The 27,716-nt window shown below is 40.0% G+C and overlaps 2 protein-coding genes across 2 annotated transcripts; both read left to right on the forward strand.

The window, feature by feature from the left end:
• Window positions 1–10,412: 10,412 nt before the first annotated feature.
• Window positions 10,413–17,741, forward strand: LOC137280863 (sulfotransferase 1E1-like). Its single transcript, XM_067812059.1, has 6 exons — window positions 10,413–10,435; window positions 12,069–12,271; window positions 12,994–13,317; window positions 13,698–13,801; window positions 16,238–16,424; window positions 17,217–17,741. The coding sequence occupies exons 2-6, from the start codon at window positions 12,082–12,084 to the stop codon at window positions 17,330–17,332; spliced, it is 921 nt and encodes a 306-aa protein (XP_067668160.1). The 5' UTR covers window positions 10,413–10,435; window positions 12,069–12,081; the 3' UTR covers window positions 17,333–17,741.
• Window positions 17,742–20,666: 2,925 nt separating this feature from the next.
• On the forward strand, window positions 20,667–27,369 carry LOC137280871 (sulfotransferase 1B1-like). The gene is made up of 6 exons (XM_067812071.1): window positions 20,667–20,774; window positions 22,515–22,717; window positions 23,299–23,622; window positions 24,986–25,083; window positions 25,334–25,520; window positions 26,519–27,369. Exons 1-6 carry the CDS (start codon window positions 20,746–20,748, stop codon window positions 26,629–26,631), a joined length of 954 nt encoding a protein of 317 aa, XP_067668172.1. The 5' UTR covers window positions 20,667–20,745; the 3' UTR covers window positions 26,632–27,369.
• The last annotated feature ends 347 nt before the right edge of the window (window positions 27,370–27,716 follow it).

Raw genomic sequence — 27,716 nt, forward strand, 5'->3', positions numbered from 1 at the left:
TAAGTGATATGCAGCTTCACTCTCTAATTGTTTGACATTGTCTCTAAAGAAACAGTGCTTCAAGACGCCTGTCAGATGTTCTGCAATTGCGATCCCTGGACCAGGTTTTGACGAACAAGCCAACCAAACGTTTGACAACTTTTCCATGTAATGCATGCTCGATGGATGAAAAATGGAAATGTTCACAGTGAATTCTCAAATCATGTATATCGGAATCCACCAAAGCTTACAGAGCAGTAAGCAGTTCGAGGTTATTCAGTTAATGTACTAGACATCTGGTACTAATAGCTATGCAGCCGTGTTTGAAACGGCTGCCCAATGGGATTAGGACACAGAAAGGATCTCCACTTAACTAAAGAACATGGGATAGATTGGATGACTGAAACTACACTTAAATGATCATGAAGTTCAGGTGAAGGATAAATATTGTACAGTAAAAGTGTAAAATTCGTAAATCAGTTTCATAGATCCCGGTTCCGAAATAGGTTCCAGCCATCACAAAATCATGTGTAGTTAGGTTTTATCACTGTCTCCTGTAATAGAATACCTGTACTGGTTTTCACCAAGCAGTGTAGAATAGTCACAGCAAAGTTTTAATAAATGTACACAATTGATCCGGTGTCATAGCTCCAGAATATCTATTACTTCTTTCTCACATGCGGATTTTACAGAATGATCTGTGATTGTGTCTTGCATTTACAAATAAAGTTCTTTCTTCGTTTCAACATTCCTCTATTTTCTGTTGGATTGATTTCATCTCCGTCTCTACATTTGGAACTTATTGCAACGTTCTAACGTTTCTCTAAGCTTCATTTTTTCTTTCCTTTAAGACATTCTGAAACATTATTCCGCCATGGGTGCTGTGATGGTACACTTGGCCTGATAAAACCTTTCCTAAAGACCTGTGGGGAGTATCCTGATGTTCACTTTATGTTCACAAATTGCATGAGTGTGAAATATAACACTCTGATTGCAAAGACTTCCTGGGGATAGTGAGTTAATATTTTCAGCCATATTCTGACAAGAACACACCTGAAATGTAATATGTGTAAAGTATAGACACATGTCATCAAAGGACGGTAAAACAACCAGGATATCACAATTACAACCAAACTCGAACGACCAGTTCAAAGTAATAACATCATTTGGACAGTACAGTATAAACATTGGCTATAGATTGCCAACAACTGAAGGTAGATCACCATACTAGGGGCCATGGGAACCTACAGTACTTTTGCTACCTGCATGGACACTTACTGGATTTACATTAACTCTTCAGCCGCTGGCGATTGTGGTCAAATTTAGATCAAATTAAAATGACCAAATACAACATTTAAGAAAGCTGGTAAATTTCTTTGAATCCTTTAGGACTTCCATACCTCTTCAGCACAATACTTTTACAAAACCTCAACCCCAATTGAGGCTACGGCCACGAACAATCGCAGTTACTAATCTAAACCACCATTAATTAAATCGTTATCTATGTACAAATCATTTAACAAATCTAATTCTTTTTAAAATGGAATAATTAAATGAGAACTAATATTGTTAAAAGAACCTTGTTAGTTCGTGATTTTGATATAGTTGTCCTTTGTGATGGCCTGAGAAAAGAAGTTGCTATCCTTGTCATGATACTTAATGTACTAAATAGAACGCATTGCCTTCTCTATAGTTTGACATGAACGTTATATCAACCAGGATACATACTTTTGCCCAGGTTACATAGTTCTCTTAGAGTGGCGTTGTTGCCAAACCAAATACACCGCCACTTGCCAACCAGCTAGCTTGTGAGCTGTGGCCACTGGTCATCTAGCTGGTCGGATCACACCTCACGGGGAAAACAATGTTTGCAAATTAAATCAAGCTTAACTGTTAATCCCCCAAAGCTGCTGCGTGAAGCAGAGGACCCCGAACCTACACTGGGTCCGGACTCTTTATACCATGCAGAGTATTCTCAAGACTACGTTGTTGTTACGATGGATGGATTACGAATGGTAAATCAGTACAGTTTGGTACTTAACGGTTTTGCCTTCACTGTCGATTCCACATTGATTGTGGTTTCATTTACGTGGGACAAGCACGATATTACATCTGGAAAAACCTCCCACGTTAAGCTGAAGCATCCGGATATGATAAACACTCACCGTCATTTACAGTTCGGCATATGTCGACAGAATACAGTACAACAGAGATTGTCAGCGGCTTCATGGCAACTTCTATCCACGGAAACTTACATACAAAACTGGTATTTCTCTTACAGTACTTTTGACAGTGAACACAACATAACCAGCGTTTGCTGTGAGTCATTATCACATGCCACATCTTCAATTTCTATTCCCCTCCCAGGTACAGTGAACATAGACGATGGTGATTTAATATAATGGCCCGGTATGAAGGGACGATAGTATTTCCTTCCTATTCCAACTCAATACTCACGTACTCGGATGCTCACTTGTACGCCTAAATCAGAAATCAGTGAAACCTAAATACATGGGGAGCTGGTCCACAAAGTAAAATTGAAAGTTCAGACATTATATGACGCAGTCATTGGTAACGTTGTGTTTACAGACACCTGTGCCAGTGACATGATGTATTTGTCATATGTGCACTCATATTCCAGGTGTTAATTAAACCTGCTAGTAAGAACATTGGGAATTCATGAATGCTGTTGTGAAAGATTTTCTGGAGATAATGCTGCGGTTCCAATGTTTTATTTAGCACATACAATCAAATCAATGCCATTATCGCTCTTACCTCCTTCAGTGAAATTACCTGCAAACAACGTCCCTTAAACAAATACTCATATGAGATGTGCATACATATATATGTTGACAATTTGGCCCATCCCGTCCATTTATGTTTGGAATCTCTTGTAGATGAATGTATGTTATGTAACATCTAAAATGAGAGATCTAAACAAGTTAACTACAGATGACAATACAAGGTAACATCAGGCTAAATATTGCCAACAACTGAAGGCAGATCACCATACGATAGATCATGGGGACTGACTGTACATTTGCTTCCCGGATGGACGCTAGCTGGATTTACACCATACCTTCAGCCGTCACCAATTTGCGAAATCAAGCAATACATTACAAGACACGTATTCCACGATTAAAACGTGGACAGTTTTAATATACTTTGAATGTTTGTGGACTTACGTTCCCACTCAGGAGGACAATAATTCTAAGGTGAATTAGTAGCTGATAAAACATTCATCACTCGGCCAGTCAAACCCCCCAAAGGCTGTACCCATCCCAAAACAAACAAAATGTAGTCGTAGTCTAAATCAACTCTGCTTTTTGCAAATATTTTTTGTGGATGTTGAAATGTGGCTTGGTGGCTTATATTTCAATAACTGACTGAGTTGATTAAATTGTAAATCAACACAATTGTGTTGTGCCCTTTTTATTTCATCGGCTTGTCATGACACAAACAAGTGCAAACCGTTGTCATAAAATTGGTTTCGTTTGAAATCTCGTGGTTGTTGAGGTTTTACGTTGTGAGAGAGCGGATATTTCTGTAAAGTCAAGATAAGAGTATAAAGTTTCCAACAAACAAATATACAAGATAGCGGGAATATAGTTTTCTATATTCTGATAAACGAAGAAATATTAGCATTTAGTTTAATCTGCCTTGACAAAAAGAACCAGTATCAAAGTGTATACTGACTGATATTTTGGCATCACTTGCTGTTAGTTCTACGGTTACATTGTTACCAGGAGAATATATACATTTAGGGATTTTCGGTTGATATAACTGAAGACGTTCATTGTGATTTTTTTCAGGCGTTGTCTACCACATTCAAGGCGAGTGTGGTGACTCATGCATAGGTGAATGTCCCTGCCTCCTGAGCATGAGAATGAAATAGTTCCATTGTTTATTCAGGACATATAATGATATCAGGACCATTAACGGCTTTTACGCACTTTTGTTAAAATACGTACAAATAACATCCCTCACACACGTGGGTGTTATGAGATGTGGTCAATTCAGTCCATTTATTGTTGTAACTAAATGTATGTAGAGAGCAAATTGATCTACCAAATACTGGTGACATTCAGTTGAGAAACAAGTGAACAGAAGCCTCAGGAACGTACAGGAAGGGAGGTCCAGTGGAATAGCTTCCAGTGACAGTGCATCCTACATTCGGCATCGAATATGTCAACGATTGTGACCGTTTTCCTAAATACAGCTGAAACATCGTGTGATACAGATGATGTAGAGGAAACAGTGTCTAGTATTCAGAGACTGATGGCATTCTCTGGGTTATCGTGGAACTACAAGCAGCCAAAGACAGACCAAAAGCGCACCACGTGCTTGGTTGCTGCCTGCATATATTCAAGTTTAGTATGCATACTTTTCATGTTACTCTTTGTCGAGGTGATACCAATGTATACAAATGCTGATTCGCTCACCGAGACAAGCGTTGCAATAACAAACCACATTGCCGTTGTGCTGCCACTTATCTTCTGGGGTCTTAGTACCAACATTCACAGCAAGGTCCGGATATTCTGCAAACGTCTTAAAGAAGCACGCTTGAAGTTTAAAAGTACTGTTTCAAACCCTTTACTGAGGACGAGGATAAAAAGGACATGTTTGTGTTTACAAGTCTTCGCAGCGTTGATTAGTGTAGTCTGTGGAATTAGCACAGGCATGACAGAAGAGCCCTCCAGCAAATTATATTGGCCTTTAATTGTCATAAATGTGTTACACGGCGGATGTAGTACACTTCAAATCATTTCACTTTTGCTTCTGCTGTTGTCAATGTCCCTCCTACTCACCCATGAATATGATGTTTGCACGCAAAGACTGGTACGGGCATCTGAAGGATCCCTTAAAGAAGAGGAGCTTGAGGATATACGAGATTACCACGCCTCGCTCACACACCTAGTGGATTATGTGTGTTCCTTCATATCCATACATGTGGCTGCTGCCTATCTCAGTTCGTTCCTTATTATATCTTTCTGCATGTACATCTTCATCAACGACAGCTCTGCCATTCACAACATTGGCTTTTCGGCCTATTTTGTTTTAGTCGCTATGATTAACCTCATCACTCTCACCTATCTTGGTATCAGACTGAATGAAGCGGTAAGTGACATGTGATTTGAGGGAAGTTCTGTGGATATAGTTCCTCACTGCCTTTTATCAACCTGCTCGTTATTAATATATATACACTACTTTGCAAAAACATGAAAACCTGGAGTAGAGCTGAACGTTGTGTAATCTGAAACGTCGTGGCAGAATGCCACAAACCACAACTGTAATACTCACATGTTATATATTACCATTTCCAGCCAAGATCAAACACAGATGGTTACATTTTCTGCTCGTAGCCAAGCTGTTGAACTGGGATGGTTTTTCACTATCACTTCCGTTTGTAAATCCCAATATGTCTTTCACCATGCGTTTCAGTTGTTGTTGCCAGGAAAGTATCCGATGTTGAGTCGATTATGTGAACTATGATTGCTTTTAAACAAAGTAATAGGAATGTTTGCATCTAGGCTCACCGACCACTGACTGTCCTTCATGACTTGGCTGGGAGAAGGATGTCAGACAGGGTGATGGGACTGGTAAGAAAACACGTTTCGAAAAGGTGTCATTGTAAAAGATCATTTGTTTTAATCGATAAGATTTGTCAATTCGGTAAACATCCTTTGCACGGGTATCTATATAAATGTAGAACAGCCTGTAAGGAATTACCGTACAACTAACTGGACGTTTTCATGCATATGTCATTCCATAAACATACGCCATCACGCATTCAAACGCGTGAATGTCTGCACCGCTCGTGTTAGTAACATGTACATGTGCACCAAATGCACGGACCCCCCCCCCCCCCCCACTGTTTCATAATTACATTTCAAACATGTGAGTGAGTTTGTTCTTACGCCATTTTTAGCAAAACTCCAGAAATGGGTTTCACATATTTTGCCCATGTGCGGAATCCCACCCGGGTGTCCGGCATGACGAACGAACACACTAACTATTAAACTACCCCACAAAAACATATGTGTAACACGATCAGTTTGATTGAAGCTGGTGAGTAATAAGAAAGTAAGATACATTTATCATGGGTGATAACGTCTTTACTATACATTAGGCGACGTTCCATGTAATAATGTTATTGTGATAGAATAAACGATTTGTATTGTCTAAACATTATTTAGTGAAAATGTAGTTCGTTGTCAATATTTCTACTAACCCTACACCCAGGTCACACTGTTCAGCAATAAGTTGTCTCAGCGCCAGATTGGAATCACTGCCTCAGGCCTGCTGACCATCAGGAAGGACACTGTCTTAGCGGTATGTTGCACTCATATAGACCCATGCATGTCTATTTACCAGATCTTAACGTTCGAAATAACTGAACTCTCAACAGAAACCCGCAAAAGAACACATATATACTGAACATCATTGAAAACGCACCACCCCTAAAATTGTGGATTTCTAAGAGCAGAAGTGAGCAATCTATGTAAATTTTACATATTTGTGTAGACCAATGTTTGATAAAGAAAAGAAGCAAAAAACAATCAAGCAAAACAGTGAAGATTTAATGCAGCTGACAATGAAATAAAGATGGGGTCAAAATGGAAAGTCAGGAGCGTGTATGACCCCCGTTAGCAGCAACACAAGCTGTGCAACGTCTCCTCATTGAACGGATAAGTCTCTGAATAAAGTCCTGAGGCACTGCATTCCACTCTTGCTGCAAGGCATTGTCGAGTTCCCCAAGGTTGTTGATCTGCGGACGACGTGCGAGGCGTTGGCCGATGTAATCCCACAAGTGTTCGATGGGTGACAAATCTGGTGACAATGCAGGCCAATGAAGTAGAGGAATGTTGTTGTTAGCCAGATACTGTATCGAAACACGTGCAGTGTGTCCTCGTGCATTGTCATGTTGAAATGTGTGCAGATCTTGATGCTGGTGAAAGAAGGGAACGACGTTGTTCTGAAGAATGTTGTCACGGTAGTAAACGGCATTCACTCTGCCACGACAAACAATCAGAGCGGTTCTGTGGTGATAACTTATCCCTCCCCACACCATAAAGCTGCCTCCACCCCACATATCGGTTTGCACAACACAATCCTGATGATAACGTTCACCCCGTCGACGCCATACCCGTAGACGCCCGTCAGCATTTCGCAAGTGAAAACGCGACTCGTCGGAGAACACCACACCATGCCAACGTCGTAACAACCACACACGATGCTGTTCAGCCCATTGTCGGCGTTCACGGCGATGTCTGTCAGTCAGGATGGGTCCAACGTAAGGGCGTCGACAACGTAACCCTGCCGCACGGAGACGGCGTCGGACGGTGGAAGCGCTGATCAAACCACGTCGACCCTGGACAGCGTTGGCGGTTCTGGCAGCGGGCAAGGTTCGATCCCGAATATGGCGCCGTACAATGTCTCGATCTTGACGAGGGGTGGTAACACGTGCCTGACCTGGGCGTTGCCGGTCCCTGCTGGTTCCTGTTTGTTGGTATCTGTTAGCAAGCCTCAGAATGTTCGAATGATGACACCCAAATCGTCGTGCAATGTTTCTGATTGAAGCGCCGACCTGCAACATACCCAAGGCCTGTTCTCGTTCCTCTGGTGACAATCTTGGCATGGCGAAAAAACTTTACTTACGAAAGTACTGCGAAAATGAGAACGGTTTTGTGCCGAAGGTCATTTATACCCCTGAACAGCATGCTTTCTGCATGCAATTTGTGCCCTTCGTGTGTGATGTGCATGAATTTTGTTGTTTTCATGTGATGTGTTCGATGATGTGTTTGAACGATCCGTTTTTTACTGTAGAGCGTTATTTACGATCTAGTGTGTTATTATCAAAATTCCCACCACTAATTTTCCATTTCCAAAAGATTCTATTGCCTTATTTCAAAATTTACAGGTGGTGCGTTTTCAATGATGTTCAGTATATGTTTTTTCACAACTGTTCAGTAGCCAACTACAGTCTCCAACTTTGATCCTTTGTTACAACAGATCATCGGGACCCTTCCCACGTATGTTTTCATCGTGATCCAGTTTAAGCCAGAATCAGCTGTTGCACCGCGACCGAACACAAACAGCACATCAGGATGACTGCATTAATTGGCTTATTTGTGAAGTTGGTGCAGTTACTGATATGCAGTTTCACTGTCTCACGACTCTCTTTGATTTAAAGCGTCTGTCATGTGTTCTGCAACTGCGATCCTTAAAGTAAGTCAAAGAACACGTTTAACAGCTTTTTCACGTAATGCATGTTGGAAATATTCATAGACTAGTGAATTCACAAATCATTGTTCGAGGCTGTTCGAGTTAATGTGCAATGGCACAGACATTTGGCCCTAATAGCTATGCAGTCGTGTTTGAAACGCCTGCCATGTATTGTTTAAATGTGGTAAAAACAAGTCAATTGAAGTTGATATGAATGATTGGTGATAATGCTACGAGCTACCCCAATGGAATTAGGAAAAACAAGAGAGTAATTATAGTCTTGTAAAATTAGGATTTTACACTGAATCGTATATTACATACCTGTTCCATACTAAGACGTTACTGAAGGTATTTTGTAAATTTCGAATCTCCCTGCATAATTTGAATGTGAATGTAACCAGACGAAACAAAGATGCAGAAAGACAGCACACTTTGTGTAACTACTGTAACACAGGACATGTCCAGGATGAATTTCATATGTTACTGCAATGTCCAGAATTTAATGATCTGAGAATAAAGTATTTAAGATTTCTCGATGGCAAATATGTTTGTAAATCTCAAATGGTAAATTTACTTAATTCACAAAATAGACATACCGTCAAAGCAATAGCAGAATTTTTAAAATGTGTACTTTCAAAAAATGCTCAAAACAGTGCCTAAATGTACCCTTTCTACTTTCTTACCACGTGACAACAAACGTGTTGTAACAACAATTGTAACATGGGCCAGTTGGCCAATATTACTGAATAAAATCTGTCTGTCTTTACTGACAAGTCAGAGAACACGTTGAACAGCTTTTTCACGTAATGCATCTTGGAAATGTTCATAGTGAATTCACAAATCATTGTTCGAGGCTGTTCGAGTTATTGTGCAATGACACAGACATTCGTCCCTAATAGCTATGCAGCCGTGTTTCAAACGCCTGCCATGTATTGTTTAAATGTGGTAACGGTCTCCATAGGTTAACATTGCTTGTTGAGTCTCTCATACGACTGACGTAGCTGTTGTTCTGAACATTGTCAATATATTATCAAAGACAAGACAATTGCAGTCATGTAAATATGAATCATTAGTGATAATGCTACGAGCTACCCCAATGGGATTAGGAAAAACAAGAGATCTCCACTTAACTAATGGACGTGAGATAGATTGGACGAATGAAGCCACACTGAAATCACCCTGAATTTCAGATGAAAAATACATAGTGTACAGTGAAAATGTAAACTTCATAAATCGGTTTCGTAGAACCTGCTTCCTAAATAGGTTTTATCCATCACAAAGACACGTGCAGTTATATTGTATTAGTGTCTTCTATAATAGAATACGTGGAATACGTTTTCACCAAGCACAGTAGAATAGTCAGAATAGCAGAGTTTCAGTATATGTACACAACTGATTCTGTGTCATAGCTTAGGAATATATATTATTTCTTTCTCACATGAGGATTTTACAGAATGATCTGCGATTATGTCTTGAATTTACAAATAAAGTTCTTATTCGCTTCAACATTCTTCGATTTTCTCTTAAATTACCTCTTGAATGTATTTCATTGCTGTCTATAAATTTCAAACTTATTTTCCAAAGTTCTATGTTTTCTCTAAGTTTCATATTTTCTTTTCTTCAATGCATTCCAACACATCGCCCCACTGTGATGGTACACTTGGCTTGAAATACCTCTGGAGAATATCCCGATATTTACTGAATGGTCACAAATTCGGTGAGCGTCAAATATAACCCTCTGATTGCAAAGGTAAACTATTTACATACCCTCACATTATTATTAGAGTCCAGTTATCCATAGTTTAGTCCATTGGACAAATAACCGCTTTCACACACTGAATGTAATGTCAGATTCCCAACACAATGCACAGAGTGCATACATCAATTACTATTTTGACAGTTTAATAAGTTTCGTCCATCGCGTGATATCCCAAACCCAAAACAATTACTTATCCAATTTTTATGGGAAAATACACTCGCCAGTGACAGTTTTATTAAAACACTTGAATGGAAACGTAAGCAATAATAGAAGGAAAACACTCACCACAGTTCATATCCCGTAACCCGCCCATCTTTTCAGTATATGTTAAACAGTTTCAATTTCTGAACTGAGAAAACTGAAAAAGCATTAAAAAATCTAGTCATTAAGCGTATCGTATTCCACCATCTGGTTATATATGTGCGTGTGAGCGAAATAGCCTGCAGATCCAAACAGCCAGGAACGTCACAGGTAAGAGCGAGTTGATACTGTGATACTGTTGATCGCTTCGTTTTGTAAATGGTCGTATGCAAGGATGTTTAAGCATGCAGGTACGACACGGTTATCCATTGTGAGCGGCATGTGTGGTTACACAAACTATACACATTGAAAACATTAGGCAACACCCATGTAGTACTTTATATTAATGTCATATTTATTTTTTGAATAACTGAATATTGTGACCCTTAGGTTGCACCATACAAAACTTTCTGTTAAGTCGAGCACGTGAATCCGTTCTAGAGATATAAACATTTAGTGAACACTTGTCACTGCTGAGCTTGGAAAATCAGTTGATTTCGTTGTTCGTAAGCGGATGTGAGGTCTCACCAACTAGCAGCCAAAAGAATATATCTTTTGTGAGGGATCATCGATGGTATGGGGTGCCTCTCACATGACTCTAAGTTTGACCCTGTCACAATCTGTTGGATATCAGCACATAACTGTCATCCTAGATAGGGCTGTTGTGTCACATTTCGAGGACCATCCTCTTAACACAGGACCAGCCTTCAGCGATGGTACTACATTGTGCACGCGGCGTTCCTGCTTGTGTTACAGTCAATAGTTTGCCGTGACAAGGGGTTTAAGAGTCCTCTTTACACCAACAAAAATATAACCCAGACAAGTCTAATATATTAAAAAGTATATTGAACAAACAGTGAGCAAGTTACAATGAATGACAACAGAGATTTCTAGTGCAATTGCAGTTGAGTCACAAATCTGACATATCGGGTCACACATCTAAAATAGTGACTCACCAGAGTCTTGACATTCATAGCGAAAACAGATATGCTGACTGATGGTTGTTGACAATGACAGCATTGAGACAGACAAACACAGTCGGTCTTGAAACGTTGATATACTTGACGATGGCAGGCTAATGTGTGTAACTTGTCCGAAGTCCCTAGCACAACTAGAAAAACATTTTGCATATATAGCTCTTACACCGCTCTCGAGCATTCTAGCGATGTTAGACTACATTATTGTCCTAGACAACACAATATAAAAGCAGGCCGTAGATCACCAACAACTGAAGGTTACCAGGGAATATAGGGATCTACAGTGCCATTGCTACCTGCTTGGTCCCTAGTTCGATTTACACCATCCCGTCAGCTGCTGGCGATTGTGGGAACAATTTATAGCCGAATTTTAAAAGAACAAAAATACGACAGGCTTAAGGTTTGGGGACTTACACGTCCTCTTAAGATGACCTATTGCCACTGAACATATATGATGCGAGATGCGAGCCAAAACCGACACTCAAAACTTTAAACTTTGTGACCCATAATAACTCTTAGTTAATCAGTGTGATATTACAGCTTACAACAAACACACCATCATAACACTTTGTCAAGTCAAGAAGTGATAACCCCTCAGCATAGCAGCCCAGAAGTCCTGATCTAAATCCCATAGTGCTTGTCAATGACATAATGCGTTGCTGATTACATAAGAGAGATTCTCAAGTACAGACCCCTCCCGGTGTATGCAACAAGTTCTCACTATTGCTTGGTTTTGTTTCATTTGTTGTATGGCAGGTGTAATTTGTTTGTTTTTTCGGAAATTCGACTTGCTATTTCCAGCTATGATTTCTTGGACATTGTTTCAGAATACTTCAAGCAATGAGTTTACTTGAAGATTCAGGAAAGAAGACACGAGACGAACTGAACACTTTTCTGTACGATGGCCTGTACCTACCCTGTCCATCTCCATTTCGATTATCTGCCGACAATCCTTTGGAACAGTTAAGGAGTATAAAGACAGCCCAGATGTATGACGATGATATCATCGTTTGTGCGTATATGAAATGTGGTTCGTGTATTTATACCAGTTTATATCCTTTCTCTTCCACCGGTCCGAGATCAGCTGCTGTCTGCTTACCACCACATGTACCACCGTTGGTGATTTCTTCTTCGAATAAACAAACTGTCAAACATATACACAGCCAGTATATGCTACCCATTAAACGATTACACTCACTGGTGTAAATATAGCCTCTTACTTTAACCGACCTGTGAAGCTCTGGGGGTTAGAATAGGCCTTCAGGAAAACCAACCATGCTTGCCATGAAAGGCGACTATGCTTGTCGTAGGAGGCGACTAACGGGATCAGATGGTCAGGCTCGCTGACTTGGTTGACACATGTCATCGGTTCCCAACTGAGCAGATCGATGCTCATGGTGTTGATCACTGGATTGTCTGGTCCAGCCTCGATTATTTACAGACCGGAATAGCTGGAACATTGCGGCGTAAAACTAAACTCACTCACTTATTTTAACCTCTTGCTCCAGTCAGCTGTTCTAAACTCAATTTTGCAAACTTTGCGATTTCTAAACAAAACTTTTCATGGAAACGCACATTCTCTTCAGCAGTTTGACACCTGATCTTCATGTAGTTCATCTTCCTACGGTTTCCCCATGTCTATTGGAGAAATATAAACTTCGATGTAACCATTTATATATTCATAACATATAGTGAGTGTTTTGAAGGAGTCTAAACTTTTGAATGGAGAGTATATTTTACAAAATGTTTCAGGAAGTCACTGGCTTTCTCAGGTCCTCACCATGTTACGAAACGGGTGCATCCAATATACAGAATTGCTCCTGTCGTCCAGAATGATTGACTTCGCCTGCAAGAAAGGATTGGAAGCACTGCCTCCGCCACGGATCCTGCACACACATCTACCTCTGCGCATGCTCCCGACACAGGTCTTGGAAAAGAAGATCAAATGTGTCCAGATTCTGCGTAATCCGAAAGATGTTTGTGTGTCGTTATTCAACCACGTAAAGAATATTGCACCTCCTGATACATACCAAGGAGATTTTCATGAATTTACGGATGTTTTCTTCACAAAACAAAGTTAGTGGAAGGGGGTTTCAGCTCCATAAAATTGTTCCTGTATTATGTGTTTTCTGCTGTTTTGTATCTAGCTGTATGTTTAAGGCCACAAAATGTTTGCCAAGCAAGGGAAATAATTGCTCATCATACGGTGTCTATCCACAAAGATTCAGCTTGCCGTCAGCAACATTCCTTTGATGGAACAGGTTGCTTGATACAAGTAATTGCATCCCAGGTGCACGGATGATGTAATGTCGCTTGGCAGTCGGTTCCAGACTTAATAATTTACACTCTGCAGTCATAGCCATGATATTATTACTTTCAAGAACAAAGACATGAGTATCCTTCCTATAGCTTCCTCCCAAAGGGAATACTGATGAACACCATTGTAAATATTTCAGTGCCATATGGGAGGTACGATGACTATTTGTTAAGCTGGAAGGCTGACGTGTCTAGGTTCCCAAATCTCCCATTTCTTTCTTTCTTCTATGAAGACATGAAAGTGGTTAGTATGTGTAGTAGATTTACTAGCCGTCAAAAAATTAGAGTCACAAGTGTAAATATAGGCACTTTCCTCAGTCAACTATTCTAAATTAGATTTTCCAAAATATTTTCCATACAGCATGTTTAAATGTACTGTTTACACGTGACCTGATGCAGTGTAGAACAAATTCGTAAAGTTGAAAAGATTATTGTCATCAATTCAATGAATGAAGAAACTCAGTCAAAATTTCTTAATTCTTAACAAAACAAAACGCAGCTATTCCAGTGCCCGCTACTTACACATGCCTTTCAGCAGTTTGATGCATGGTCCTCGTGCATTTCATCTGCACCAGGTTTGCAGTTGGATAAAAGAAAAATTCATCTTCGATGTAACCATATATACTGAACATCATTGAAAACGCACCACCTGTAAATTTTGAAATAAGGCAATAGAATCTTTTGGAAATGGAAAATTAATGGTGGGAATTTTGATAATAACACACTAGATCGTAAATAACGCTCTACAGTAAAAAACGGATCGTTCAAACACATCATCGAACACATCACATGAAAACAACAAAATTCATGCACAGGGCACAAATTGCATGCAGAAAGCATGCTGTTCAGGGGTATAAATGACCTTCGGCACAAAACCGTTCTCATTTTCGCAGTACTTTCGTAAGTAAAGTTTTTTAGCCATGCCAAGATTGTCACCAGAGGAACGAGAACAGGCCTTGGGTATGTTGCAGGTCGGCGCTTCAATCAGAAACATTGCACAACGATTTGGGTGTCATCATTCGACCATTCTGAGGCTTGCTAACAGATACCAACAAACAGGAACCAGCAGGGACCGGCAACGCCCAGGTCAGGCACGTGTTACCACCCCTCGTCAAGATCGAGACATTGTACGGCGCCATATTCGGGATCGAACCTTGCCCGCTGCCAGAACCGCCAACGCTGTCCAGGGTCGACGTGGTTTGATCAGCGCTTCCACCGTCCGACGCCGTCTCCGTGCGGCAGGGTTACGTTGTCGACGCCCTTACGTTGGACCCATCCTGACTGACAGGCATCGCCGTGAACGCCGACAATGGGCTGAACAGCATCGTGTGTGGTTGTTACGACGTTGGCATGGTGTGGTGTTCTCCGACTAGTCGCGTTTTCACTTGCGAAATGCTGACGGGCGTCTACGGGTATGGCGTCGACGGGGTGAACGTTATCATCAGGATTGTGTTGTGCAAACCGATCGGTGGGGTGGAGGCAGCTTTATGGTGTGGGGAGGGATAAGTTATCACCACAGAACCGCTCTGATTGTTTGTCGTGGCAGAGTGAATGCCGTTTACTACCGTGACAACATTCTTCAGAACAACGTCGTTCCCTTCTTTCACCAGCATCAAGATCTGCACACATTTCAACATGACAATGCACGAGGACACACTGCACGTGTTTCGATACAGTATCTGGCTAACAACAACATTCCTCTACTTCATTGGCCTGCATTGTCACCAGATTTGTCACCCATTGAACACTTGTGGGATTACATCGGCCAACGCCTCGCTCGTCGTCCGCAGATCAACAACCTTGGGGAACTCGACAATGCCTTGCAGCAAGAGTGGAATGCAGTGCCTCAGGACTTTATTCAGAGACTTATCCGTTCAATGAGGAGACGTTGCACAGCTTGTGTTGCTGCTAACGGGGGTCATACACGCTACTGACTTTCCATTTTGACCCCATCTTTATTTCATTGTCAGCTGCATTAAATCTTCACTGTTTTGCTTGATTGTTTTTTGCTTCTTTTCTTTATCAAACATTGCTCTACACAAATATGTAAAATTTACATAGATTGCTCACTTCTGCTCTTAGAAATCCACAATTTTAGGGGTGGTGCGTTTTCAATGATGTTCAGTATATAATTATATACCTAGCGTAAAGTGAGTGGTTTGAACGAGTCTAAACCTTTAATGGGTAGTATACATTGATTCCTCATAAATCGGTCTATTTCTCTTCTTGACCAACCGAATATATTGTTCATCGTCTCAAGACCCGTGAAGATCCGAGTTAGAACTAGTCTGCAGCAGCTCATGCTTGTAAAAAGCGACTGACGGGATTGGGTGTTCAAGCTCTTTGACTTAGCTGGCACATGTCAGTCGTCGTGCCCCTGTTGTGTAGATCGTTGCTTAAGCTTTGGATCACTGGATTGTCTTTCCGATTATTTACAGATTACTGCCATGTAACTGCAATACGTACTATATTACCTATCAAACAGACCGAAATCCAGAAATTTAACCAAATAGTAATATTTCAGGTAGATCTTTGCGTGATAATTAGTTCTGAATCAGATAATTTATTTAAAGATATATTATCATCAGCATCTTTTGTAAAGGTATGACCGAAGCAAGAAATCGTGAATCGTGAATCCTGAAGACATCATAATGTTTGTATTCGTCTGTTTTGTTCCCAGCATCCCTTGAAGTGCGTGAAGGAACTTCGTGCATTTCTGGACCTAGACATCACAGACGCATTCTGTGAGGCTGTAGTCGAAGCCTGTTCTTTTCATAAATTGAGGATGAAAGAAAGCGAGGACATAAAAGATGGTGCTGCCGTGAGCATCTGGAAGGAAGATTCTGGAGGGGCATTCTATAGGAAAGGTATTGTCGTATTTTGAAGCCAGTAAGAAGCCAGTGGCAACGAGATATAAACACAGAATCTATGGCTCCTCCTTAGATTTGGTTAAGTGTAGAAAAGAGCCGCTCACCATTAAACATACTATTTATTATTAAGAGGTATGTACAAAGTGTCTGGCACACGAAGGCTTATGCTTGAATACAGGCTTTGCGCCTAAACACGAATGTTATGAAACGTTCACAAAGATGAAACTCGACCGATCGTCGAGACACTGCAAACGCATGCTCTAGATACTCGTCGATACTTGTGGATATTCGTAATAAATACACAAAAAGGTATAAATGGTTATGGAAGGTTGCCATTTTATAAAAGCAGAGGTACATATTCCCAGTGGATCCCTTATGTTATACCATGTTTAGAGGGCCTCGCGATGAACTTTATCTTGATCCCGTGTGTGTCCGTTTCAAGCACTGTGTCATGAAGTGATTTGAATGCAAAGAAAATAGAAAAATACTTCAATGGGTATAATATTTTTCTATTATTGAAAATGACTTGATTGCATTATTCCCCCTGAAAAAGCGTTGTTTACAAATCATGTTAAAATTATGCTGATAACAGTGTATCCTGGCACCCAAAGAGACACAACACGTTTGAATTAAAGACATCAAGGACAGTGATTTCATAGACATAAGGGGGTAGTAGAATAAATAGCGTCAGTGCCGAAGAATACACTACTTATGTATACATGTATATGAAAAAACAACAAATAAGCCGAATATATAAACATATTATCATACAAGTTTTATTTATTTTAGGTGAAGTCGGAGACTGGAAAAACTGGTTCACTGTGGCAGAGAGCGAAAAATTTGACATCACCTGGAATGAAAAGATGAAGGGTTCAGGACTCGAATTTTCGTATTCAATGCCGTAGTTTGCCTCGCCTTGTACAGTGATTGCACGCGATATGCACCCTTGCCTCATGTACATGAACCTTCCTTTGCTTGAAGCCACAATAAACTGCGGTTATAATGGGGTATAATGGGTAAGTGAGTGAACATGTATCGTCACCGCGGCAATATTTCAGCCATATAGCGGTTATAATGAAATCAAACCACTGTTTTAAGTTCGATATAACAGAAATTCGTTATTCGCACTTCGACTGAATTCGTTATCTCCATCAATTTGTCAGGAGCATTTTCGTTTTATTTTTACTGCAACCCTTGTATTTTACGCATCAAATTGTGCAAATAAAATGTGTCCCGTGCTCATCTCAGTAAACATTTACAAAAATACCCTGATAGCTTGAATAAAGCGCATCGTTCACGATACTGTTAGTGGAATACTTACCTCGTGTTTTATATTTGGTCTTTAACTGAGTCAATATTATTTTGAACCCGCTGTTAGCGACATACTGTGTGTACAATGACAAAAGGAAACATCAATGATCAACACAACACAATTCACTAGCCTTTGCATGTATGTATGGTCGTGGCATCAGAGGAGCAGGGTATGCTCAACTGACGCAGCATGGGTCCTAAAAGGATCCTAAAAGGGACACTGGTCGCATAGCTGCCCTCTCAAAAACAAGCTAAAAGAGGCAACATTAGCCAAAGCGCGACAATGCAACAATGCAACAACGTAGCATGCCGTTTGTCACCCTGTCGCTATGTCGTATCATACGTGGGACTTACTATCTCCTACGTAGGAGTTCGTATCTCCTACGTAGGACTTATTATCTCCTACGTAGGACTTACTATCATGTACGTAGGACTCACTATCTGCTACGTGGGACCTAGTATCTACTACGTAGGACTTAAAATCACCTACGTAGGACTTAGTATCTCCTACGTAGGACTTACTATCTTCTACGTAGGAGTTACTATCTCCTACGTAGGAGATAGTATCTCCTACGTAGGACTCACTACCTCCTACGTAGGAGATAGTAAGTCCTACGTAGGAGATACTAACTCGTACGTAGTAAGTCCTACGTAGGTGATATTAAGTCCTACGTAGGAGATAATAAGTCCTACGTAGGAGATAATAAGTCCTACGTAGGTGATATTAAGTCCTACGTAGGAGATAGTAAGTCCTACGTAGGTGATATTAAGTCCCACGTAGGTGATATTAAGTCCTACGTAGGAGATATTAAGTCCTAAGTAGGAGATAATAAGTCCTTCTCAGGAGATAGTAAGTCCTACGTAGGAGATATTAAGTCCTACGTGGGAGATATTAAGTCCTACGTAGGAGATAATAAGTCCTACGTAAGTCCTACGTAGGAGATAATAAGTCCTACGTAAGTCCTACGTAGGAGATAGTGATACCCAAAAATTCACCCAACTTCACCGTGGCCCTAATACGCTTCCGTACGATCTAAAAGGTAAAACAAGCACTCGCCTGATGTAAACGACATACCCAAATGTCTCCGATTAAAAAGAATTCCCAAGCTAACCTGATGTAAATGATATACCAAAATATATCCAGTCTAAAAAGTATAACATGCACTCGCCTGATAGCAGAGCTCCAGATAATTTTTCAAGCAATTGAGTATTTACTCCCATGTCTGTTCATGTATGAGTAATTGCATTTTTAGAAGTAACCAGCATTTTGTTTACTCCCACTAGTTAAATGAATTGAGTACTTTTACCCAGACCTTCTTATCCTAATTGAGTACTTAACTCTTCTAAATATACAAACATAAATGCATCTCAACAGACTAAATTTTCAGTAATTGTCATAATTGCCAAACATTTTGCAGCCGTTTCTACATACTCAAATACTAGTGATATAACAATCAGTAACCTGGTGTAAACGATATGCCAAAACACCTGGATCTATTTTTTTCCCTTTTTTCCCCTGTTATTTATATTTCAACAGTATTGTCATTGTATATTAAAGGAAAACATTTGTTTGAATGAAAGTCTTTTTTCAAATGCTCTTTACCAAATATATCAGTTCTAAGAAAAAATATTGCAATACGTATCGTTTGAAAACCGTACTGCGAGATATCGGTATATCGATAATACAGTATTGTCCTACTGAACAGTATATATAACTTAACGATGAAAGTTGCAAGTTTAACACATTCCGCCCAGTCTTTCATCTCATTTACTGGAAAATTCAACTCTTTTCAAACTTTGTGACATATGTTATATTGCATAGAGTTCATATTAACTGGAACAGTTTGTTCACAGACGCTGTTGATTCAGTGAATACCAATATGCTTAAATCACTTAAGTGACAAAGTTTGAATGTCAAAGGTCAGAATGTGGGACATGTCAATGCGACCCTCATAGTGTTTATCTCACAATGACCCACATTGCGACACTTTCGTTGTGATATGGTTTTAAAGTGAGTGAGAATGTTCTTACGACGTTTTTTGCAATATTCCAGCAATAACACTACAGGTTACACCAGAAAGAAACACAGTCGATGTATATGGATTTTCGTTTGTGAGAGTGCGTAAGTGTCGTTAAGATAGACGTGAAAGTAGTTATATTGAATATCGAATTCTGGGGTTGTACGTTCCATTCACATAACATACAATACCTACCACAAATACTGACGACTCACTTCCATTCAAGTACGTTTATGAATACGTTGGTTGGTTGTTTAACGCTCACAGCAATATTCTAGCTATATGGCAGTGGTCTTTGTATTAACCATACAATCCAGTGATCAACAGCATGAGCATCGTTCTACGCAGTGAATTTTAAACATAATCATTTCTTCACCGATTTCGTTCAAATTTGAAATGTATGTTAATCATAACAAAACAACTCATGTTTTAAAAAGTCCAGATCTTCATTTGTAAAAGGTATTGTCCAGACGGCGAATCAAACTCCTATGGATATATGTGATATATCTAGAGTTTCAATATGCGAGTTCACTCAGGTCTGCTGTGTCAATCATAATACATTGTACACGATGTAATAATTTCTAACTGTGTCATGCGATGGACTAAATTGTGACAAAAATATTTAATTTAGAATGAGATAATTTGATGAGATAATGTTATTCAATCACTGTCAAGCATGTATTACGTCATAACGCATATTGTTCAAATTTCAGATACGTCAGACTATAAACTGTACATGAGTGAAAGCAAAGTAATAAAATTCTGAGAGTTTCCGATTCAGCGTTCACTATGATAATGTAGTGAGGTAACTATCGCAGCCAAGTGCAGTTGTGTCGGCAGCACAACAGATATGTATGGTCATGTGATCAAGTCACCCATACCTCCTGCATAACTTCGTGCCCATAAATACATTCCCTGTGTGATACTTCACATATGCAGCATTCATTTGGTCACAGTACACTATATTGTCAAGAGAACACTTCATCGATATGACGGATCAGGAACGTGAGCTTCAAGGGTATGTACATCTCGGCAACTCCTATTAATGTAATTAGGCTGATGTGTATCATTTTGTGTAGCTGGTGCTTATGGAAAGTCACATACCCAGATACGAATTTTTATCACCGCAGTGACTGCCCTCATATGAGTCAGTGTCAAACAGATAATTATTTAATGATATCTATGCATTGTCAGGAGTTTCAGCGATTGCCCTCAATACACCGTGTACATACATTTCGGGTGTTAAAAATCGAGAATGTTGTCTTACTAGGTTGTGCGCGTACATAGGTTATGACACTTCAACTGGTCTTCGTACTCCGTGACAAAGGTCCGGTCCCACATTTTTGAACCAGAACATTTTCATAGATACAGTGTATACGCTTGTTACCGAAATTGTAGTACCGCAAGTAAGGTGTGTCCCATCTCGCATATCTCAAGTTGGCGCGCGCAAAGTGAGTCGAGAGCTAGCTTGGTACCGGAAGTAGCGCCTCGCTAAAGGCCCCATCGGATATTGAAAGTTCTTCATACCTTTGCCCGAGAGTGTCCGCAGAGCACAGAGTGTTAGGACAAGTTGGTTTTCAGAACTTGTCAAAAATAAGAAGTTATCCGGGAATCAGTCCGTAAAAGGCAAACAACAAAGAATTGTAAATTTCAGTGATTGTATTCTAACATTAACTAAGGTCACATATCAATACAAATCTAGACAAAGGAATCACCTTTGCAGCACAAAATTGTGAGGTGGTATTTAATCAGAGGCAAATTAAGACAGTGGTGGCAACAGTAACCCAGTGTGTACTAAGGACAGACAGGGTATGTGATCACCATGAAATATGTCTTCTGGCCACCCGAAATGACCATCCATAATGTGAGCTGAGGCACCACAGCAAGCCCTCCTCCAATTTTTGACACAAGGTTTGTGAGTCCCATTTAAACTAGCAAAATAGAACACAGACAAGTCTAAAATATTCAAGAATATACTGGACAATAAGCATGGTTACAATGAATGAGTTAATTAGGTACAGGTACATTATCATGGATTCATAAATCTGAAATATTACGTCACAAATCTAAAACATTTACTATGTTGATATCTTGTTTTTCAATTATGAACGACAGGGGAATCCAAGTCGGTGTTAAAAAATTAATAAAATCTTCCCATGATTACATTCAAACTGAGCATGGGAAACACGTTTACAGACACTAAAGAGTTAATTGGTTTTGTCTTTTACATACCGCTAAAAAAATAAATGAGAAAGTTACTGATGTGTACGTGTAGTATCCGTAACGCAACCTAACTGCGGTTTACTCTAACGACCACTGCAGTTACTGCAGTCTTGATTCTTGTCGCTGTACTGTTTGAAAACTGTTTGGGGTACTTTAGACGAGATCAGCGTGCGATGTTAGTAGACAGATGAACGTAAATCCAAATTAGTCCTCAAATCATGTCTAAAATCTTAGCAACCTATCCTTTAATATCCGTCACACAATTGTCGAGAATTCAAGCCGTAGCTACGCCTCACTACGGCTATTTAGATGACACTACGATCACGTAGAACTGACTGGGATGACTGGAATGACACTGTCTTACCGGAAGCGGAAAGACGGGTAACTCTAACTCAGCATACTCTCAACAGGATGAATTACATAGACTAAGACTACGAGTTCAAATCACACCCAGAGCTTTAAACTTTTGTCACCCGTAATCGTGAACAGTTAACCAGTGTTACATGTTGTAAAATACATGTTGTGAAATTTTCAGAATTCCATCCGACCATGGTGAGATCCACGATCTAACAAATTCCCAAGGTCATGGGTTTCAGTGTTTGTTGTATGATGGCCTGTACTTCCCAATGGCACCACCAGCACTTACCAAAGTGGGGAACCAACTGGAGAAATACAAGAGCATTAAAGCCGCTCAACTGAATAAAGATGATGTGGTTGTTTGTGCATATCCTAAATGCGGTAGGTACTTTTTGCATGTGTATGGGACTGAATCTGCCTCATATGGTTTTAATCGGGGGTTGATCGCGATGGTGTTTGTCTTGGGTTTGAATCCAGACGCCTTTCAATGTCTGATACATGCTCCTCATCCAGTAACAAACGTTGTTGAGATCAGTCACAATACGTTTCCTTCTTTCTCAGGCTGAACAAAACCCATAGCACTGCAGTCTGCAAGGACAAGTCTTGTTTAGCTTTCAGCAAAGCACCAGGCTGTCGTGTTATGACGGCACCGTCTCGTATCCAGTTGTTATGTTTTCAATAAATAATATCACTCAAAAAATTAGAAATTAAGATGTTTTTAACTTTGGTCAATATGTTGCCAATGTGGATGGTCACGCCGAAAAATTAATCATCCTGCTTGTAACACTCTCATCCAAAACATCCATACTGCGATGAAAGATTAATTCGGTGCGGTTGTGAAAAGGTGCATTCCGGTGAGAGATTAGACACAGTAGCCTTTCTGCATTTACATTTTATATGGTCATCTGAAGTAACGGCACTGATGGAAAACATTACCTCACTCAAACTTTCAACTTGTCCAGGAAGCCACTGGCTGTTTGAGGTGCTGAGGATGCTCACAACAGGATCTCTTCATCACAGAAAATCACAACTCAGGGACCATATGATTGACTTTATATTCAAAGACGGCATAGAAAATCTTCCCCCACCACGGCTGCTTAGTACCCATCTCCCTCTGCGCATGCTCCCTACGCAGGTTGTGGAGAAGAGGCTCAAATGTATTCAGATAAGGAGAAACCCCAAAGATGCATGCGTGTCGATGTATAATAATGTCAAAAACATGACATTACCTAAAACCTATGACGGAACCTTTGCGGAGTTCACAGAAGCATTTCTATCTGGCAAATGTAAGTTACACTGCAAATATTCACGCTGTTCATCAGAAATCGTCCACGAAAACCTCTTATCTTTAAATGGTCTCTACAGGCCAGAAAGTCGTCGTGATTGACGTAAGTTCGAGCACTTCTTGCAAGAGTTTGAAAGGGTTCACTTGTTACGAGGCTTTTTAGCAAAGGTTACGAGTGTTAAGAAGTTTCTTTCTTTTGTCTCATCACAATGTTAAAAGGCCGCACTCATTACAGGTGTTGTAAAGAGTTCTCTCTATGCATGTATTATCAAGGGTTGTCTCGTTATTTGTTATATTTGTAAATGGGTTGGTGAGTAACATTCGCTTTCTTTGAGTGTCCGCCCAGCAACTAGCCACCACTGCTACCCAAATGGTAGATATATATCTGCCATGTCATCAGATTACCATGTACTAGGTGAAGTTAGTTAGCATCTCAGAATGCTTCCATTTCATTTTTTTGTAATTCTCAAACTTTCGTAAAACCGTTCAGAATCGCTAATAACAATACTTTTGGTACCATTTGGACAAGAACAAGTTCAAACCGACACACAATATGAAGGACATTAGAAAGTCCCAATGTTGTAAACAGTTACTTGTAATTGTTTGAAAGGCATTTAGAAGTTGGTGTAGTAATACCAGACAAATGTTATGGAGAAACAAATAATGTAGGTATCCATAACATTTGTTTTGCATTATTGACTTGTACTTGAAGCTTTGTAAACTGATTTTATGTTATCCGTTCAAGCAATTACCTTCTTTGTACCTAAATGAACATATAGCATTTTGAATTTCGTATGAGAGATTTCATATCGATTAATAGAACCACAAACCTTCAGCTCAAGCTAGATGACTCTCTAATTCATTTGAAATGTTTGAATGGCGATAGTACAGATGGAACTGTGCAAGCGTACGTTTTCGTGAACGCCCAGGGGCCCGTTTCACAGAGCCTAACATCTTGTAACTTTTCTCGTAGTACTTGCACCTCCTATGTTACAGGTATACTAGGTGCAAATGCTACGAGGAAAGTTTGGTGATCGTAGGCTTTGTGAAACGGGCCCCAGTATCATGTCCGATTGTCAGATACTATTCAAATTCTCTTCATCACTGTTTTGCCTTTCGAACCCAGTGTAAAAGTCGAATTCACTCTTTTCGTATGTTTGTGTTTCTGCTTCTCCACGGTGTTATGAGATGCAGTAATCGAGTGGGATACTTAGGTACTAGACATCACCCTGTGCTCTATTTGACATCCTCCCGTTTCAACTCATCCATCCATCTCTATACTCATCTCTTTATGTTTAATAACAAACATGGCATTTCCTTCAGTTTTCGCTAACCATACTAACGAACTGTCGTCGATTCTTTAGTACCCTATGGGTCCTACCACAGCTATCTCACAAGCTGGGCAGCTGAAGTGTCCCCTGAACAACCGGTGTTCTATCTGTACTACGAGGATATGAAAGTCGTAAGTGCGAAAAGTCTCCTCCGAATCTGATTAACTGTTTGATATTGTTTGGTGTTAAATTTTCTGACATGCATGTTTTGGCGTAATTTTGGTGTTTGTCATTTATACACGCTAGGGAAGATGTTTCAAAGTACCAAACGACACGTTTTCCATAGAACTATGGTTAAATGATCTAACAAGTGAGAAACGCAAACTGCATACGTAGTTTACGATTTACAACATACCTGTGTATGTTGACATGTATTTCCAGGACCCCCTTAAGTGTGTTAAGGACATGGCAAGGTTTCTGGATTTAGACGTCACAGACACATTCTGCAAGGATGTGCTGGAGGCATGTTCCTTCAAGAACCTGAAGGAGAAGGAAGCCAGAGATAAGCAAGAGGGGCGTTATCCAGGTTTCTGGAAGAAAGGTTCGGATGCGACATTTTACAGGAAAGGTATGCTTTACATATGCACTAAACGCCAAAAGAAACGTTATCTTTTGGTGGTGTTGTAATGTGTGAACGTCCACTTCTTGGGCTTTCTACGGTGAACCACATCTGTCCGTAGCCCCGAATAACCGTGATACAACAGCATTGTATGTCTACCTGATCTGCACCATCCCAAGGGCTCTTCCTTCAGCTGCTAATAATCGCATATTTCTCGTACTTATGTATCATATCATGCATTTTAGGCTCTCTTTCAACCCTGTTTAATCACTGCTCTCGGGAAATATATCGAGGTACTGCTTGAATATTGCTACGTTTCAAACTGCTAAAATGATACTTTGCAAGCAAAAATGATGACAAAGATAATTTAAGAAGTTCCGAAACACTTTCACAACATCAAAGACCCGTTTTACTCGTTCCCACTACTACAAATCAGCAGGAAAAGTTTTTAAAAGATTGAAATCGTAGGAATGATTCCTTTCAATTTTACACACTCTACAGCAGTTGTTTCTTGTTTAGATAGTTGGAAATGATAGCTGAGTTTAACTGCTTTATCCCTGTTTCAAAGCAAAATTTTACTTCAACCTTTCATTTTAGACATCTACCAAGATGTATTTCACCTAAATATGAATGCATTTGATAATTTGTTCACATGACTCGCATAACGATGTGTTGTTAAGCTTTCTCCTGAATTAATACATTCTAACATATCTTTGAGAGTAGTTCATAAAGGTAGACATTAGACCCACGTATATGTTGCCAGTGCCGTAAAGTAGTGGAAACCATTATCGCATTAACGCTACTTAAATATAAAGTGGTTTGATTTGAAGCTTGAAAAGTTTTTCGTCCACATCAGGTGCTGTAAGAGAGGTACCGGTGCGTAAATGGGATTCGAACCAATGATAAGGATACGTAGGATACCCCTTTACCTTCTCTGTTTTGGCCTTTCAGATGGTGTACAGTTGATTGTTGTGTGCCATTTCGGTCTGCATAATTATATATTTCAGGTGAAATCGGAGACTGGAAGAACTGGTTCACTGTAGCAGAAAACGAGAGATTTGATCAAATATGGGACGAGAAGATGAAGGATTCAGGCATCAAATTTACATTTTCAGTTTAAACATTCATATCACTTTGAAGTCGGTCCATTTTCACAGTCTATATACATTAAACGGAATGGAACATTCACGGACAATAACATAACGGTAAATATGATGCCAGTGGCTCTAATCTACCGACACTTACGAACGATTCCGATGCAGTTGTGTCACATTCGACAGAATGGCGTGTTGTTCAATAAGTCGTCGGGTGCTTTTTGACAGAAATGTGTTGTAGAGAACAGGAAGTGTAAAGTGGATCATATTTATAACGAGGAAGGACTAAGCATGGCCTAAAATTCCACGTGTTGTTTCAAGAATTATTACTAGTCAAATGTAGGTAAAACTTGCTGAATGTTCCACTAGAGTTCCTGGAGGCCGAGTTCAGAACGTGGGGCCTATTTTATGATTTTGATAAGCTTTTAACTAGTAATTCATCGATAGCATGTATATCAGTTCGAGACTGATTGCCTACCTTTATCGGTAGTATGTGTCAATTTGTGATGTTATTAACCTTCGATGATGCCTGATGCATGTCCTCAATCAACCATGTAATTAACATTATTTTTCCCACGTTTTTTGTCCCTCAATTTCTACTGTTGTAGTGAAATACCATTTGATGCCCCACTGACTATGATTTGAATGTTTTTGCATGTTAGTACAGTAACAATGCAACAAACAAGAAACATAAATTAACCAAATACGTTAACCAAATACGGAACTAATATAACCTGGAATAAAACTAGTTCGCCCATCCCCCATGGGTAGTGTTATAAACTTAAGTTTTGCCCAGGACTGTTGTAGTGAGTGAGTGAGTTTAGTTTTACGTCGGACTCAGCAATATTCCAGCTATATGGCGGCGGTCTGTAAATAGTCTGGAAAAGATAATCCAGTGATCAACAACATGAACATCGATCTGCGCAACTGGGAACCAATGACATGTGTCAACCAAGTCAGCGAGCCTGACCACCTGATTTCGTTAGTCGCCTCTTACGACTAGCATAGTCGCCTTTTATGGTAAGCATGGGTTGCTGAAGGCCTATTCTACCCCGGGACCTTCACGAGTCAGGACCGTTGCAGTAAACGCAGAAGGACGACAGGATCAAAC

This window comes from Haliotis asinina, chromosome 1 (assembly GCF_037392515.1).
Source record: "Haliotis asinina isolate JCU_RB_2024 chromosome 1, JCU_Hal_asi_v2, whole genome shotgun sequence".
In the NCBI taxonomy this organism is placed as follows: domain Eukaryota; kingdom Metazoa; phylum Mollusca; class Gastropoda; order Lepetellida; family Haliotidae; genus Haliotis; species Haliotis asinina.